At 45.7% G+C, this 19,786-nt stretch overlaps 2 protein-coding genes across 2 annotated transcripts in view; both read left to right on the top strand.

Annotated features, from left to right (window-relative positions):
• LOC135827823 (receptor-type tyrosine-protein phosphatase delta-like) overlaps positions 1-19,786 on the top strand; it is a 362,685-nt gene that overhangs the window by 312,998 nt on the left and 29,901 nt on the right. The gene's annotated exons all lie outside the window — the stretch shown is intronic.
• The window catches only part of LOC135827826 (mucin-2-like), a 324,797-nt gene that overhangs the window by 120,661 nt on the left and 184,350 nt on the right, over positions 1-19,786 (top strand). The window contains exons 15-17 of the mRNA XM_065340254.1: positions 259-561; positions 3,697-3,984; positions 10,559-10,855. Of these exons, the coding sequence (XP_065196326.1) occupies positions 259-561; positions 3,697-3,984; positions 10,559-10,855 (888 nt within the window). The remainder of the gene's footprint in view (positions 1-258; positions 562-3,696; positions 3,985-10,558; positions 10,856-19,786) is intronic.

A 19,786-nucleotide genomic window follows, 5' to 3' on the forward strand; every position in this document is an offset into this window, starting at 1 on the left:
ATACCATGCACTACTGTGTGCATGTACATCGAGTACTTCCGTTTATCCGATCGGTACTGCACAAAACAGGAAAGTGCACATATTACGACTTGTGAAAGCTCAGTGCTTTTATATCGCTGTGAGAAGTGCTTCCAAGAGTTAAATGTTGTCTTGGAAGAATGAGTTCAAGTATTCGATATACTCGTTTGACCCCTATATCATACCATTTCATCCTGGAATGTTCTTCTCATTATTCTTTATGAATTGATTTCTGTGCAGTTCCACCAGCACCAACCGCTTCCATAGTTACGGTATCAGCAACAAAGGTGGTTGTCAACATCTTGCAGAATGCAGGAAACTATCGCTTCTCTAAGTTCTGCTGCTATTTCACGCGGTCATCAGTTTCCAACATAGCCAAGTCAAACTTGACTGTAGTGCCTGTTTGTGCTCAAAAAAGTCCTGTTACGTTCTCACCAAATGAGGCCGATGCTACCTATAGTAATTCCTACTGTGCTACACAAAACACACTTGGAAAAGATGGGCGGCCAAAGTTTCTTGACATGTTCACAACACCAGCGGCATGTAAGTATACCTACTATGTTTGTTATTCATTATTGGGCACCACTCACTCTCGACAAAATTAAACTTATCACACGTCTGTGTTGAAACTCAGATATTGGCTCGTGCTTCGGAGATGTGTTGGAGCTAGGTGTCAGGTCGTCGAATGCCTCAGTACTCTATCAGCTTTGTGCCTATTTGTTGCACTTTCTGACTGTGTTCAGGGGCGTCGGACACGGTACAATCACCACGGTATTGACCCCACCACTTTTTGCCCCAGTCACCCCGTGAATCAATAAAATACACTGATCTGGACTATAAATTTCCAAATTTTTCGGCTCCGCCACCACTCTCCGGGGATCCCCCGCAAGTAAATTGTACTTCAGATGGCTGACCGTACCACACTAAAATACCTTCCGACGCCCCTGGTATTATAGTACTTAGTTACAGTGGTGGACAGTTATTCTTAACTCGTATCCATACCCGTATGTCCTTTTGTTGTTGTTGTTGTTTGGCTTTATTTAAAGTGGATTTCCAAAACCGGCCTAAACCTAATGACAATGGTCCCACTGATAATAAGAGAAAAGATAAATATATAATAATAAGCGGACAAACAGAACCAAGAAGAAGATACAGCTGTAGTTAGATAACTAATATGAGCACGGCAGCAGGGGAAAAAAGTCACAAGCACGGCAACCGGGAAGAAAGGAGTGAGTGAGTGAGTGAGAGAGAGAGAGAGAGAGAGAGAGAGAGAGAGAGAGAGAGAGAGAGAGAGAGAGAGAGAGAGAGAGAGAGAGAGAGAGAGAGAGAGAGAGAGAGAGAGAGAGAGAGAGAGAGAGAGAGAGAGAGAGAGAGAGAGCGTTTTTCCTTTCTACATTCATCACACTTCTGTGTTGAAATCCCAAGAGGATTTCTGTTGCCAGCACTGTTCTATACTGCAGGGATGAATTTATCCGGTATCGCATCGCAGTTTGCGATTCAAAATCGATCGAGTGCGACTCAAAAATCACAGCGACTCGCAGGAAACTGCGATGCATAAACGGCACTGCATACTAGCTCGCGCAGTCTGTAAAAGTGATGCTGTGACTATGTCGTACACTCACGACACCTGTACAGTGCACGGACCCCGTTTTTTTCTCGGGAAGGTGTGATTTCTAGTACATGTACCTGTGAACCCTGGCTGGCTTCGCGTGCACATACTATACTGACTGTACTGGTGTCCTTTTTGAACTACACGTACAGCTTTGCGCGGCTTTCATTCAGTAAGTCCAGTAAGTTCATGTACTTTCCGTACTGACAAGCATCATCTTTCCTCCACGATCCCGGCGGAGGTCTTGTTGTTTGTTTTCTTCTTTCTGGTTCACTTACCCCTTTTCGTGACATTATAGCTTTCTGCTTGTAGCCAGTCGGTCTTTCTGGTCGTGAGGAACTTTTGGTATCACGTTCGTCCTTCTCTCTGACAATTGTCCAAGCTGTAGTTTTTGTCTAGTCTGGTTCTGCCTCCAACATGTCTGTACGACAGAGTACCTTTGAGAAGTGGGTGGCAGAGGTCGATGTCCAGAAGAAATGGCTTGGTTCTGAGAAAGCTACAGGTGCAGCGGTGACGCTAATTTTCTGCCAGCTATGCAGACAGCACGAGTCCTCCCTCCGTGGACTGAGAAATTTTAGTCGGTCTTCGTGGAAGAAAAAGTGCTAATCAAAAATCAAGGACTGCTACGCATTTTGGCGTTTGCGTCGCGAAAACTGCTATGCAAAAAAATGACAGTAAATTCATCCCTGTACTGTATGCAACACTGTATACCATGGTAATTAAAAGGATATGGGATGTGTATAATGCAGACACGGTCCCTACACATAGACTCCCTGTGTGAATACACATTGGATTCAAGGGTCGAACAAACATACTTCCTCCGTTAACAAAAACTTCGTGATGGATTTTTGAGGGGCTGGTTTGGGCACAAATTGCCGTGAAATGAGTCGCAATCACTTTCTTGGCCTTCCCTGGCATGCAATGAAAGAGGTACGATGCAAGGAAAGCGACCTTTCACAACAAGCCGAGCGGAATCGATGGTTGCGCTGTGGAAGCATAGGTGATGACAGTCATCATGGTCATGGCGAGCGAAACTGAAATACCACTTCTCCGAGGGGATATTGCGCTGCTTGGCCTCTCTACCACTTTAGCACTAAGTAAGTTGGAGAGCGATAGAGAGCGATAAAACGGAGCAGCGAACCCACACAATGAGCGAGTGAACAAGGAGCTGCTCCGATCGCACGGCTCAATGAAAATAATTTTGAACTCAAGTTCTTGCTCAACCTGCCCAAAGCCCAGATTCGAATGCTGATGACCATGCATTCTTTCAGAACTCTGCAGTCCCATGCGAGTCTCATGGCTAAAGAAAATCGACTGGACTTGCTAGCCGCTCCCGTTCAGAGCAGGCAGGGGCATCCATTAGAGAAAATGGAATCAGTTTGGCTGTGCCTTTACTCCTTGTTTCGCGGAGTTCTGGAGAACAAAGATGAAACCAGGGAGTCGTAAAATATTTTGCACGACTCTGGTGGAAACGAGTAGTTGCCATCGCGGCGGATCACGTAGCTTGAAAGCCAAACTTACTTGAACGACGGCGACATCAAGGTCAGCGGAGTGTGATCAAAGAAGCCGAGGCAAGGCTGAAACGAGCTGAACAACTACTCGAGAGAGAGATGACGACTCGCGTGCAGCAGATGACGACTCGCGTGCAGCAGATGACGACTCGCGTGCAGCAGATGACGACAACAACGCAGGTCAAAAATGAGTCGAGCGAAAGCGACGCAAACTGAACTCTTTGCTCATTCCGCCAACGGTTTCTCTTGTAAAGACGCTGTACATAGGCTGGATCACTTTCGCCCAGTGATTTGCAGTCGATACAAACTGTTCTTGACCTGTTCTAAGCGTTTTCATATCCATCAAAATCCATCACGAAGTTTTTGTTAACGGAGAAAGTATACCATAGTAAACATACTTCTGTCCAATTCATCAGTTCACACTTCACAGTGAAGGTGCAGCTTACAATGCGGGTATACAATTATTGTGTAATTCCTCTTTTTCAACACCCCTGGCTTTAGAGAACTCTCCACTTTTCCAACATATCCCTTACCCAACAATTTTTCCTGTATGTGCAGCTCCGGATGTAGCTCCTCAAGGTGTACACTTGGTTACCAGCAAAGCCACAAGTGTGATAATTGGATGGCAGGATGTGGATGCTTACAAGTTGAATGGAATATTGGTCGCTTACAATGTGATATGTAGGAACAGTACAACACAGGTAGCATCCATCAACACGACTGCAAGCAGCACCACAGTGTCTGGTTTGATATTCAACACCGTGTACAGTGTGTCCGTTGCTGCCATCTCAACAGGAGGTCATGGTGATTATTCACATCCTAAAAATGTGGCAACATTACAGGATGGTAAGGTCTAACTCTGAAATTCATGTAAACCCTCCAGACGCAAACATACATTGCACATCATTTGTTCGACAATGCAATGAATTGACATATTTTGGCTCTGGGTTTTCAGCGGCATGAAGCTGAGGGTTTTTGATAGGAATGTCGCTCAGTGACCAGACCCAGAAGTCTCTACGAGTGGCGACCGAATAGACATGTGGCTTCACGACGAGCCCAGCACAACTCAGGGGCCAACCAATATAGCTGGCTTGGTCCAAGTTCAACCCCACACGATCAACAGACAAAGACTGTTAGTTGCACGTTGTGATAGTCATTCAAACCCGAGCTCTAAGTTTGAAATCTTTTATTCTCACAATAGCCTGTGGCCAACAAGAGAAAAGAATTACAGACACGGGGTCGGATAAAGAGGAATCGAAGTTTAACTGCTTGCTGAAATACAGTCAACTTTGCCAATAACGACATTCGGCGGGGCATCAGAAAAGTGTCCTTATTCGCGAAGGGTCCGTATACCCGAAGTCCCATTTGAATGTATGTGAACCCATATTTTGTATAGTATGACATGCATATCAGAATGAAGCTCTTTTGCTAATGTGTACTCTCTTTTCATATTACAATTGAAAGGAACTGCAAAGTCAATTTTCTTTTAAAAGGGAAATAGATTGGAAAAATTAGCCTTTTGCAAGTTTTGGAGCCATCTACAGGGACATGTACATGACATGTATGATGATTACTGTACAGTCATGTAGACCTACAATTACATGACATTGTAGTTGTGCTGATCACTCCAACATGTATTTAGAAACAAAACAAAAAATAATAATAAAAAGCCCCCCCCCCCCCCCCTGGCTCTGTCCTCGGGGAAAATCGCGATTCCGCGGCCGTGTTTTGCGATTTTTTTAAAGACCGCGTTTTCCGCGATTTTCTTGCGTTTTTCTGAACTTTTTTGTTGCACTACACGTACACACAGTGCACTGTTCGGTCAGCAACGTCTCATTGTACTCAAATGCGACGAGTGCTTACACCAGAGACTTGTAACTGATTGATTTCACTACATACTCACTGAAAATTGCCTCATATCAACTGCAAACTTGCCGCATCATAAAATATTCACCGATTTTTACCGCATATTTACCGCAAATTCACCGCAAAATATGCTATATTATGCCGCGTTTTTTCCCCGCGTTTTTTGCGATTTTTCCGCGATTTTCCCCGGGGACAGCTGGCTGCGTCTTCTTGCATGTGTGCCTTTATCCATCCATTGTCGTTATATCCGCAGTCGTTATTAGCGAAGGTGACTGTAGTACTAAATATTGCGATAGAGCTTTCGGCCATATTTTCAATTTATTGCATTCCCAACTTATCACAACCACGCGCTCTTCAGCCGAACCATACGGACACCAGCAAGGACACTTCCGTTAAGAGATAATATTGTTCCACGCCTCTAGACAGCTGTTTCGCTCCCTGTCAGAGCTCATCAGTAGAGGATGATAATGACGATAATGGAGGAATGATAATTCTGATACACCAGAAATGGCGCAAGTGCGCGTTTTCCACATAATTATAACAATGGCATATGCAAGCTGCTAAAATGGTAAAGTGTGAGAACAGCGATAAATATTCATAGGACGCGCTCATTGGTGGAGGAACACACCACACAAACGACGAAAAATCTTACAAGTACGTGGAATAATGATGCCACTGGAAAGTACATGTACGTTGTTTATTATTATGATGTTGCAATGTCCATGTATGCAGGCGAGGCGAGACCCACCGCCGCGATTCCCCAACGCGACAGGCTCGGTTGCCGTTCAGGATTCACACCGACCTGTCCGCCCGTCAACAGGATCGACAGCAGGAGGCCCCACTGATGCCGATGTCGATGCGCACCAGCAAACTTGTAGTCGTGAGTGTGATACGAGCAGGTCTAGTAGCAACCACTGACAAACGAGAGGCCAGCTGGGACATTCACTCCAGTCAGGGCTGCTTGGTCGACGCTTCGTATCAGCAGCTCAGCTCAGTTTGATCAAACATAAATGTTGCAGATGTGTCTTGCTTTTCTCCTTCCTTCTTCACCGACTTCTCTTGTCATCTCTCCTTCTTTCTTCACCAACTCGTCGTGTCCACTCTGCTAGACCTGCTAGTATCACACTCACGACTACAAGTTTTCTGGTGCGCATCGACATCGGCATCAGTGGGGCCTCCCACTGTCGATCCTGTTGAGTTTTATCACATAGGCTGGGTACAATGGGGCTACAGATGTGCTGATTAATGAGAGCAGGTACATAAGGAAGAGACGACAAGAGGTAGGATATTTACTTTGAAATCCTTTCTGGGGTTCATTTGCCGGAGGCTGAGTGGAATGTTATTGAAGCGATCAAGAGAAGCATAGATGGGGGAGTCTCTTAGCTGGTTTGTGCGTGTTGTGGGTAGCTCAAAAGTTCGAGAGAACCTGACCGTGCGAATGGGCTGTAGGTTGTTTGTTGTTGTTGTTGTGTTTATTTAAATTCGCAAACCGAACGGACTGAACATGTCCAATGACAAGGAAGCGAATGAAGTCCAAATAACCCAGGAATGGGGACAGAGATGAAAAGAAAAAATGGGAACAGAAGGTTCTCGGCAAAGGAAGAAGAGAAAGGAAGGAAAAAAAAAGAATAATGGAGAAGAAGAAGAAGAAGAAAAATCGTGGTCACGGCGAGAAGAAAGCTTTTAGCAAAAAGACAAAGGAAAGGATGAAGGAGAAAATGGGGAGACACATCGTGGTCACGGCCAAAGCCGGAGTAGCGGCAGGACACAGTAGACAAAACAACACCAGGAACAAGCACGCATGAAGCATGGGCCATGCCGGCCCAGAAGCGGGAGACCCCGAAAGGAAGAGAGAAGAGAAGAGAAGATAGAGAAATCGAAGCATTCCACATCTACATGTACGCCCACACATCCACACATCCACACACCCACACATCCACACACCCACACATCCACACACATACATCTACATGTACATACCCACACCTACGCACCAATACACACATACTTAGACACATACCCCCCCCCCCACACACACACACACACGCGCGTGCACACACACACACACACGCGCGTGCACACACACACACACACACAACACACACACACATACACACACACACATGTACATTGACAGCCACACATACAATTGCTTTGCAATGTTCTCAGTTCATAGAAGAAACGGGACTGCGGCAGCACGGAATTGACGAGGAACAGAGATGGAGCGAATACTGCTTGGCAGGTTGTTCCAGCATAGCGCACCCTGGAAGGCGAATGTCCCCTTTCCAGAGTTGCTGCGGGCGGGTGGCAGGCAGAGACCCATGCTGGAGTCCAGGCGCGTGGACCGGCCACAAGCTGGCAGTAAGAGAACCTGAAGCTCAGGACTTGCTTGGCCGTAACGGCAGCGCCATGCAAGGAATGCCAGCTTCTGCTTGTACACTTCGGTAACCCGATACAGTGAGAGGCGCTCCAGTAGGTCATGTGCGGATGTCCACGGCGGGCGTCCGAACACTACACGGGCACCACGGTTTTGCAGAACCTGTAGTCGATGACAGTGCCTGGCTGCCAGAGATGTCGAAAATGCATTTGATCCATATAGAAGATCGGGCATTATGATGGACTGGAAATAAGTTATCCGACCCTGTGTGCTGAGGCAACGCCGCATCCTCCACAGGACTCCGATCTTTCGTGATACACGGTTTGCACAGCGGGTTACGTGGTCATCCCAAGACATGTTGCTATCAAATGTTACGCCAAGGTACCTGGCAGACTCCACAAGAGGCAGCAGGGTCCCGTTACAGTTCACCGAGAGTGGAGTATGCTTCTCAGGTAGGTTCCCGGAAATGGAGATCACCTGGCTTTTGGAAGCATTCAGGATCAAGCCACGGTCGTTTAGCCAGTTAGCAATAGCTGAAGCTGACGCAGACAGAATTGCAGACACTTCAGACTTAGTCGGTTTGCTGCAAGTGAGACCAATGTCATCTGCAAACTGCAAAGACAAAGCATGTCCAGCAACATTGGGTATTTCCCGAGTGTATATGTTGAACAAAATGGGGCCGAGCACAGATCCCTGTGGCACTCCGCAGGTGCAGAGAGTGATAGTGCTGCGTGATGGTCCGATACACACACGCTGGGTCCGTTCGGAGAGGTAAGAAATGAACCAACGCAGGGCTGTGGCCGTGACACCAACATTGAAGAGGTCGAGAATTAGTTGGTGATGTCTAACTTTATCGAATGCTTTGGACATGTCCAGTAAGCAGACACCTGTGTACATTCGTTTGTCCCGGGCAGTAAGGATACGGTTGGTGATGAGAGCTAGTGCATCCTCAGTGGAATGGCCGCTGCGAAATGCAAACTGAGTGGAGGGAAGTGACTCCGTGATGTTCATGACTGATACAAGTTCCTTCTGCACTAGCTTCTCTAAAAGCTTGGACAGGATTGGGAGAAGGGAAATGGGACGGAAGTGAGTGGGAACTGCTGGGTCACCAGCTTTATATAGCGGTGATACGTGTGCAAGCTTGAAGGCAGAGGGTACTGTACCACGGGATAGTGAGGCATTGAAGAGAGCAGCAACAGACGGAGCAATGATATCAGCACAGCACTTCAGAAGTACTCCTGGGATGCTGTCACTGCCTGTGGCCTTGGCTGCATTGATGCCTCTCAGGAGACGATAAACAGAGTTGGTTCGGACATACTGGAAAGCTGATAACACTGTGGGGCGTGATGGACCCTGTGGCATGGTGAGCACAGGGGGTCTATCATTATAGGTGCAGGCAGGTGTGGTGGTGCATATCTATGGTGCAGGCTATGTGCAAGAAGAATATGGGAAGGGTGCGGCGGCTGCTAAGTGATGGCCATTTGAGCCGGTGCAGCAGCACAGAGTGGGTTCTGTGTTCAAAGAGGGGAGTTGTAAACAGAGGCGAGCGGCGCATCGTTGGATGCACTCAAGCCGGTCGTTGAGGGTTGTGGGGAGGGGTGAGAGGACAGTGCAAGCATACTCAAGAATAGGGTGGATGTCACAGGAGAAGGAGCATCCTCCTGGACGCTTTTGTGATAACATAGTCAACATGTAAGTTCCAGCATAGATTCTGCTGTATGATGAGGCCAAGGTGGCGATGCCTGGAGGCCACAGTGAGGTTGGTATCGTTAAGTGCGATTGATGGTGGTCTGGGAGGTGGACAGTTGGTGTGGTGAAAGTGGATGCCAGTGGTCTTACTTTCATTGACCAGGAGACGCCAATCCTTCAGCCACTGTGTGGCGGTTGTCACAGCTGGCAGGACGTGCTCTTCTGCGGCTAGAAATTTCGCATGAGCGGCAATGATGGGAGTGTCGTCGGCAACCTGGCTGCACTCAGTGTTGGCATTTATGCAGGCGATTGGCAGATCGACTGTGTAGGCTGTGAACAAAAGCGGCCCCAAGACAGAGCCTTGGGGGACCCCCGCTGGAATGTTCAGCCAGGCTGACTTGCCGCTCTCCACTTGCACACATTGTCGTCTGTTGGGGAGATAAGAGGCAAGCCACTGGAGGCATTTGCCATCGAGTCCAAGGTGGGCCAATTTTGCAAGCAGTCCTTGGTTCCACACCGAGTCAAACACCTTAGATAGGTCGAAGAAGTAAGCAATTACTGTTTGCCCACGTCTCTTTTCTCGATGATAGGTAAAACTAAGATTGATAGCTAAGACTGAGTCACGACTGAACTAAAAGAGAGTGAGAGCTTCTTTTATAGCGCTTTTTACAGATAATGGTGTGATCATTGGATAGAATGGTACGATCAATTTCCAGGAAATAGTAGAACAGGTAAAAGAGGAATATGTGCAGCCAGTCAGCAGAAAGCAGAATACACGTACGGGAATCATTCAAGGAGAGAGAAAGAAAGACATGGAGATAAAAATGGCCAAGAAGGGACGTGTGGAGCCCGCTCAGCCACGTCAGCATACATTGGGTGTATATGAGGGTCTCGTTGGGAGCCCGCTCACCCAACATTCCATTGCTCAGTGGCTTCTTATGGGTAAGTCTTGCATGCACGATACTTCGTACCCTGACCTGGTGCGGGGACAGTTTTGGCTCTTGGGCCCAATTTGGCTCTTCATTCTTTGCATGTAGCTCTTGCTAGTCTTGGCTCTTTGCACGAAGCTCCGGAGCCTCATGGAAACCTGTAGAACGTCATGGTGATGTAGTTTTTGCACAAAGCCTGGAGTCACATTTCCAGGAAGTGAAGCACTTCCAGGCAACGTACAACGCGAGAACCTACCTGACCAGGTTCCGGCATTGAGTCACATGATGTGTCATGGCCAAGAGGCATGCCACATTCGTGGGAAAGCGTGTGCCCCTCAACCTCTGTGACAAGCACGTGGGACAAGACACTGGTCTAACCATACTGTACCAAAATTGCATGACGGCTCGAAACAGATCTGCTCACTCGTAAGACACTGCTGTCAGAGGACTATCATCATGCACAATGTTTTTCATTATTTCACCTCCTGAAACAATTTTGTAGAATTTCCTTTGTCTGAGGTTCTGAGTAGTCTGTACCTGCAATTTTGTTTTTCTTCAGTACCGGGAGCTCCGACCATAATATCTAGATTACTAGCTCCAACAAATATTACTGTGGTATTTGACGCACTGACTGGTAACTTCGCAATTCATAGTTATTGCTGTCTGTACAAGCGTCAAACAGTATCAGGTTTTCCGTCGCCAACAAATCCAACAATAACTTGCAATACAAGCACAACCATCGTACTCAACAACCTGGAGGAAGATTCAACGTACATCATTGTGGGCTATGCAAACAACACCGTCATGGCCAGGAGCCCTAATACCACTCAACTTTTCTTCAACACCACAACTGCAGGTCAGTCATGCGTGATAACATCTGAAAAGTAGATACATGTCCTGTTTTACTGTATTTAGCTACGGGAGTAGTGGCTGCAACGTTGAACTGTTGCTGGTGGTGACGGTTGTGGTGACGGTTGTGGCGGAGGTGGTGGTGCTGCTGCTGCTCGTTAACCTATATATTTTTGACTGTTCCCCATACTGCCATGCATCACTATTTCCCCCGGTGGTGTCTGTGAGCTGTTGGGATGTCATTCTGATCATTTCCCCTCAAAGCAGGACAGAGTTAGTTTCCTTGTTCATGTCCACGGTCACCTAAGTGCCACGGTCGCTGAAACCAGACTTTGCATGCAGGATATTTTACTCAAAATGAGGATGATACTAATTTTCATCTTGGGCCTCCACTGAAATGACCGCAAGAAGAAAATTCCTGCATTTTGAGCACGTATTTTTGAAGTGAGAAACCGAATATAGAAAAGCCAAATGTAACTATCATTGCCGCAAGCTGTTGGCTATTTTTCTGGCTTTTTAACGTGATGTATTTTTGCATCTGACACAGCCCCATCTGAGCCACCGGCATCCGTGAACGTCACCAATGTCAACAGAACATCACTGACAATGGTATGGAATGAAGTACCCTTGCTTGGTCGCAACGGTCCAATCACACACTATCTGGTCAAGTACAACAGCCATGACCGACGTGTTGGAAGTGATCAGCTCTCACTCACACTTCATCACCTTCAGCCTAACACAGACTACACCATCAGTGTATCGGCTATAGGTCACGGAGGTCAAAGTGGACCTTTCAGCAGTGAGGAGATTGTCAAAACACTCGAAGCTGGTAAGAACAGTAACTCTTGGTAAATAATCACATTTTTCCTTAGACACCTAGCCGATACCATACCTATTAGCTTATAATTTATAATCTCAGCAACACACTCTCATCATCCTGTTGTGCATGTAACACACTTTCATGAACAATGAACACTGACTACACAAAATGTCATCATACAAAACCCACATATAACTGCGTCTCCTTTGTTTCCTGCCGCAATGCTGTCATCAGTAAGCTAAGTTATAAGGATCTGCCTGTCATAAAGGTTCCCTCAACCCCTTTCTTTCCCCAAGCACTGTGGATTGCAACCATGTATGCACTGTGTATAGCATGCGCAAAGGCAGTAAAGAGTATCACTCTGTCCTGGTTTGCTTGTGCATTACTGCACGCAGTTGTACACAAATAGTAATAGACCTGCAGCACATAACCATGCTGCACTGCATGTGTGGAGTTGTGCTTATCTACGCAACTTTGAATGGTCCTAACCCAGCTGCTCGTCTTCACTGGTTTCAAGCCAGCTATAACCCTGCTGTGTATGATGGTAGTGATGGGGTGACAGTAAGAGAGAAAAAACACCTTACATGCTTCCCGATGGCACTGTCAGCGGTTGTGGAATACTAATCTAACATACCTCTTCCTGGTGATTCTGTGTATTGCAATATAGTACCCAACGAACCAACCGTCAAATGGACTTCAACATCAACCAGTGTGAGGGCAGTGGTGACGTCTGAATCACCGTACTGGAATGTTCATCAGTACTGCATCACAATTCAAGCAACCAAGACTGTGGACGGCAAATCAATACCTGATGACCTGCGTCAACGAGTGGAACACAATTGCACCGATAATGCTGTATCTGATTTCGACAATCTTGAGGAATATGTAGTCTACAACACCTGGACCTGGGTTCAAAATGGAAGGGGAGAGAACAGTAGCACTCAAATGGACGGTTTTGCCACTAAAGAGGGAGGTAAGATCCGGCTTGGTTTCTAGTGACCTGCAGAAGCTGTACTCTAATTGTTCTTATCTTTGGTGCATGTAGTGTCCTATCCTGTATCACGTTATCCTTTCACCCATTCACGACATAGTCCTTCCCCTTTCTGTCGCCATGTATAGACGGTACGTGACCTCGCACTACCCTGTGCCATGCACAATAACACGCTCTGTTGGGCTGTTGGTTCATGACACAACATGTAATGCGGCCAGGAACCCGAGACCAGTGATCGGGGGAGCCTACAACGCCTGCACTGCTGCTAATTTAGCAACCCCTGCAGATAGCCGTTCGTCACTATCCTTTCTTCTCCTTCTTAAAATGCCTTTTCCCTTTCTCTGTCTGATCGCAGGGATTGTCATTCGTAAGAAAATAAATAAATAAAAGCTAGGTGGATCCAGTAATTTTGTCATCTGGGATCGAATTCCAACCTTTTGAAGTTTCTTTCACTTTCACTTTCCATAATTCAGAAATTTGCTCTAGCGGAGTCTTACCTTTCTATTTTAGAAAATCATGGTAGAAAAGGCAATGCAATACATATGTAAAGTGAAAAGCCGCAGTGTACTTACTAGAAATTAATCCTTGCTGGGGTTTTTTCTCATCTAAATGTCCAGCTAATAACTGCAGAGGTGATTTCTTCTCTCGTCGATTTTTTCCTGCTTTTATACCTCGATATTTGGGTGCTTGTTTCCCTTTTCCCATGCTTCATCTTCCCCTCTCCTCTCCCCCATTTCCCCATTTTTCTTGCTATATTTATGTAGGAGACTTCCGTGATAAGCATCCATTTGCTTTTGGAGAATTCTTTTAAATATATACAATACAATACAATACATGTAGCAATTTCACCTGATATTCTGTCAAGCAATGTACTTATCAAGTGGTTGTGTTTGATTATCCTCTGACTTGTTCTAGTTCCAAGTCGTGCTCCGTCGAACCTAGCTGCTACCGGTGAGACAAGCACATCTGCTCAGCTGCAATGGTCTCCAATTCCCCTACTGGACCAGAATGGAGAAATCATATATTACCATGTCAACGTCACAGCTATCTATCCCGTCAGTAACGTCTCAAGCCAAACATTCCTTGCATCTGCCCTTAATGGAACTATTGTCAGGCTGAAACCATACACGATGTATGAAGTGGCCATTGCCGCTGCTACTGGTATTGGCAGGGGAGATATCTCTAACTTCACATCGTTCCAGACCCAGCAAGCAGGTGAGGTGGATTTGAACACTGTGTTCTTTATCACAGGGCCCATACCTACGGAAGAAGGGGAAACAAAACGAAGTCAAAACAAAACACAGCAATGGGTGTGTAGGCGCTACATGCGCTGCGCTGGTGAGGTGCGGTGGACTCCCCCGACCAAGGGTCTCGGGATCGCTGTACAGTTCATACTAAGCAATCGGTGGCAATTGTCTGGTGATTGCTAACACTGGAACCTCTGAGTTACAAAAACACAGAGCCTCCGAGTACCAACAAGAACACTGCATTGGTTTGCCCTTCCCTATACCTGAACATTACATGATGCGTAGGCCTAGGACATGGAGGGCTGTTAACTTCCCTAGTTCAGACATCAGCTCGCGCAGAGCAGTACGATACCTTCAGCATAGCCTTGCTTTCAAATAATTGACGGTTCGAAGAGAGTAGGCCAAGCCTACTCTTCCGCACCTTGAAACACACCACCCACCCACATACGCACATCCTAGTGGTAGCTGATGAGTGGATCAGATTCACCACAATATGGTCAAAGATGTAAAAAACCCAGTGCTGTGTCCATGTTACCCTTGTGCGAGGTTAGACTGAGTTTCCAATCACCTGTGGGTCACTGCCAAGGTGGAAACGTTTGACCCTTCTTAGCATGATCTGAACTTACTCCACTTTGTTTTTCAGTTATGGCCTCAGACTATCCAAGTACGTCTGTCTCCCTTGTTAGTTTTACGAATACAACTTTGATACAATGTAGGATATATTTTTTAATCTTTCCAATATTGTATAAAACTTTGCGTGAATACTTCAACGTAATCAAAGTATCTTAGTTAGTAAGTTTTGTTAATTCCAAGCAATACATGGCTGGGGCAGTCAATGACCACTTTGCGTGTAGATTTTAGGGGTTTCAGCTTACCACAAACTTGCCCTAGAGCCACTACTGTCCTGAGGATGCAGGCCCGTAGCAGCCCCATTTTGGTTGGTCCGGCAAGATCCGACCTCGATGCCCCCCCCCCCCCCCCCCCCCCCCCGAGCCCACACTCCTACATATGCCGGTACATGTACATGTACAAAGTGTAAATGATTGTACGTGTATGTACACAGTTTCCTCTGAGACAAAAATGCGATAATACTCATAAAAAGGACACACTTCAGGCTCATTACAAACATCTTGAAAGTTTTTGTCTTCACAAGTGTACTTTCAAGCCTTCTCATCAGGTGAAATACAGGCAAGGGAAAAGGAACAGGAACAGTGGATTAAATACAGTAAGAAGGTGGTAAAACAGCGCAAAAAGAAAGAAAGAAAGAAAGAAGATAGCTAAAGTAAACAGCGAAAATTGCAATAATGACACAAAGGTGCAAATGCGAGAAAACTCAATAAGCGCGACATGTAGTGCGACAACAAGAGACAACCACTGGACATACATGTAACTAACGAGGTTTTGACGACCTACCTAACAGCCTAAGTGTGAATTTGATTTGTTTCTGCTTGCAAAGGTTGGGTTTCCTTGTGTGGATGTATACAGCTTCCAAAACATTCAGCAATCTAGCACTGCGTACACGTGACACAATCGAAAAACAATCATCCGAATACACAGCACGACAATCAGGATGCTCAAACAAATGACTAGCAATGGACGACTCATACTTATCAGAACTAACATCAGAACAATCTGATAAGTATGAGTCGTCCATTGCTAGTCATTTGTTTGAGCATCCTGATTGTCGTGCTGTGTATTCGGATGATTGTTTTTCGATTGTGTCACGTGTACGCAGTGCTAGATTGCTGAATGTTTTGGAAGCTGTATACATCCACACAAGGAAACCCAACCTTTGCAAGCAGAAACAAATCAAATTCACACTTAGGCTGTTAGGTAGGTCGTCAAAACCTCGTTAGTTACATGTATGTCCAGTGGTTGTCGCTTGTTGTCGCACTACATGTCGCGCTTATTGAGTTTTCTCGCATTTGCACCTTTGTGTCATTATTGCAATTTTCGCTGTTTACTTTAGCTATCTTCTTTCTTTCTTTCTTTCTTTTTGCGCTGTTTTACCACCTTCTTACTGTATTTAATCCACTGTTCCTGTTCCTTTTCCCTTGCCTGTATTTCACCTGATGAGAAGGCTTGAAAGTATACTTGTGAAGACAAAAACTTTCAAGATGTTTGTAATGAGCCTGAAGTGTGTCCTTTTTATGAGTATTAACGTGTATGTACAGTTGTAATTGTATGTAATTGTGACCATGCATAGTGACATAGGGCGAGAAAAGGAAGAAGGATGTTCTGCATGAGTCAGGAAAAAGGGCATCAGCATGTTGTGTCCGTCCAAACAGAACTTGGTGAAGCCTATGAAGGCATAGCAACAGTATCTAAACGCATGTGATAAAAGAACCAAAAATGGACCTTTGGTCCCTTGGGGGAGGAGAAAGGACATTGCAATGGAGGAATGGCAGGAGGTCATAAAACACAGGACAACACCCACATAGATCTATGTACATGGTATTCGCAACAACATGTACATGACATGTACTTGAGGACTACTAGAGTTCAAACTTCAAAGTATATACTCTTGCTATTACCATGTACTACCTCTACTACCTCACTACGGCTCTACTTATTGCACACATCATGGGTAGACATCCTGAGCTGCTTACATGTGTGAGCTCTAGGCCCAAGCGGCAAATGCTAGCACCCAAAGTAGCATAAAAGGGCCTTTTTGTGACTCCACACGATGCTAGCATAAACAGCAGTTTTTACCGGCATCCGATACATTTTTGCCAATTTTGGCATTCTGGATGTGGAATTCGGTCTAGATTACACTATGAAACTAGTATTACGGTACTACCACATTGATAATTGCATGCACTACATTCAATTTGTTTGCATTACCTAGTTGTGACCAAGACCCACATTGCCATTGGTACTTCTTGGTATTTGCTCTTTTGTATTGCAAATATTTCCATAGCAACATGATGCCAACATCGCACCTTTAAAACTCTTTTTACATACCTGCTTTGTGAGAATTCATAAATAGCACGGAACACCGTTTTCAACCCAAATGTTTCACCATTACCATTCATAGCATTCCCAACTCATCACAACCACGCGCTCTTCAGCCGAACCATACAAACACCAGCAAGGACACTTCCGTTGAGAGATAATATTGCTCCACGCCTCTAGACAGCTGTTTCGCTCCCTGTCGGAGCTCATCAGTAGAGGATGATAATGATGATAATGGAGGAATGATCATTCTTATACACCAGAAATGGCGCAAGTGGGCGCTTTCCACATATGAGCCAGAGCACGCTAAAATATGACCACAGACCAAAAATTCGATTTTCAGTTTTTTGTTCAAAAATGATCAAACACACCTAATGTTTGCTATCTGAAAGTTTTGGATTGATCTGACATGTCTAAGTGTTGCTACAATGGTATTATATGCAGCACTGTTGAAATGGTGAAATTCTATGTACAGCAATGGGATTGTCATTTTTGCACACAGTTGATATGTCCCTTGGTTCATCCTTTCCTGGTCAGTTCCTCTGTCCAGGGTCTTATAGCATGAGCTGACAGGTACTCGGCCACATCCAAAATTTCTATAGGCAGCTGAGCTGGGTGTCCGAAATACCGCCTGTTTGGAGTACCACTGGAGAACCGCCAGCGAAAACACGGTCAACAACTGTAGATGGCCGAACAAGTTGGCACTCCACGTCCTCTCCATCACACTCCACCTGTACTTTCAGATATACAGTATACACTGCTGCACACTGTCTTCCTCAACATACTCGACGTCGCACTCATATTCCCCACACCAAAGCCCATCTGCACACAGTTTTCTCCGCTCGCCAGAGAGTACTGCTTTCGCTGCCTACTGCTCGTGCTAGCGATGTTCCGCATAAGGGTACTCAAATTATCGACTTGAGCAAGTTGAGGGAGCAGCAGAGTCCATTGATTGTTTTTGCACTTGCAACCAATACTGGCATTGTCCCGGATCTGTGCAGCGATGTCCATTCTGGCCAAATCATCGGCCGACTCACCTCCCAAGTCAGTGTCGATGCCAATCGCTTGCGAGGTTGTCATCAGAGTAGAATTCCTCGTCACTGCAGATCGTGGGACTACCAGCATCAATTCTTTTACACTCGATGAAAGTGTCGCCCTCAAATGACTCGTCGCTGTAGCCATCATCGTCTTCCTTGTTTCCGACCCGAATCCTCAAAATATTTTATCCTGCGCATGGAGTGCGAGGATGTCGTCTTCTTTCGCTCCGCAGTACATTACTACTACTAGGCTGTTCCATCGATGACGATCAGTTTTAGGCGACTCAGCGCAACATGGAATACAAACTCAAACAAATAAACTTACTTACTTGAAACAAAGAAATGCATCCGGAACAGTCCAGTCGACCGAGGAGAACAACAACAGCGACTCGCGTTGCACTGCACTTCGTATTTTTTGCCGCGAAATTCAAATAGCGATTTTCTCGACTTTTTCAAAAAAAGCTGTGGTCATGTTTTAGCGCGCTCTGGCTCATATATCAATGGCATATGCAAGCTGCTAAAATGGTAAAGTGTGAGAACAGCGATAAATAATCATAGTACGCGCTTATTGGTGGAGAAACACACCACACAAGCGACGAAAATCTTACTCGGAATACTGATGCCAATGGAAAGTACATGTATGTTGTTTATTATTATGATTGCAACATCATAATAATAAACAACATACATGTACTTTCCATTGGCATCAGTATTCCGAGTAAGATTTTCGTCGCTTGTGTGGTGTGTTTCTCCACCAATGAGCGCGTACTATGATTATTTATCGCTGTTCTCACACTTTACCATTTTAGCAGCTTGCATATGCCATTGATATATGTGGAAAGCGCGCACTTGTGCCATTTCTGGTGTATAAGAATGATCATTCCTCCATTATCATCATTATCATCCTCTACTGATGAGCTCCGACAGGGAGCGAAACAGCTGTCTAGAGGCGTGGAGCAATATTATCTCTCAACGGAAGTGTCCTTGCTGGTGTCTGTATGGTTCGGCTGAAGAGCTCGTGGTTGTGATGAGTTGGGAATGCAATGAATTGAAAATATGGCCGAAAGCTCTGTCGCAATATTTAGTTCTGAAATTACCATTCATAGGTAGCATAATTTGTGTTGTCTAGCATCCAAACTAGCATCTTTCTGAGTTGTCAGCTAGCATCCCAAAAAGCATCTTGGCAACATTTAGCTAGCATCTGCCGCTGGGGCCTAGTGAGCTTCTTTTTTTTTTTTTTTTTTTTTTTTTTGGCCAAACATTGGTCCGGCAGCTGCTGGACCTGCCGGACCGCCTGCTACGGCCCTGGGATGCCTTTTAACCCTCTCTTGTCTCCTCATACGAGCATCAATCCAATGGGCTCGGTGGGGTAGGCATTTTCAAATTATCGTAACCTAGGAATCTCCAATTGGGTTCGAATGAAAGATGCTTGGGAATCACTTTGCCGAATCTCATTCCAAAAACCCAGTAATGACAATGATGCTCTATGGTGATGGTACTGTTATTGTTGCTCATTATTATTGTCTTTACTGTTGATACATCATCTGCAGCACCAAGTATTGGACCAACCGTGACCAACACATCCTACTTGAGCAGCACTGCTCTGCAACTGGCCTGGCGAGAGCTTGCACAGCAAGATCTAAACGGCGTGTTGGTACGCTATGACATCATGATTGTCGACCCTGCAAACTACACCCAGGTGTTCAATGTGACAAGCAATGAGACCAGTCTGACTACCGCCCCGCTTGAGATCTACACTGTATACAACCTGTCTGTGAGGGCTGTGACAGAGGCTGCACCTGGTCCATTTGGCAGCCCGGTACCACAACGAACAGATGAATCGAGTAAGCCATGCACATGTGCACACCGTTTTTTTCAGGTGACTTTT

The sequence above is a fragment of the Sycon ciliatum genome, chromosome 12 (assembly GCF_964019385.1).
Source record: "Sycon ciliatum chromosome 12, ocSycCili1.1, whole genome shotgun sequence".
In the NCBI taxonomy this organism is placed as follows: Eukaryota; Metazoa; Porifera; class Calcarea; order Leucosolenida; family Sycettidae; genus Sycon; species Sycon ciliatum.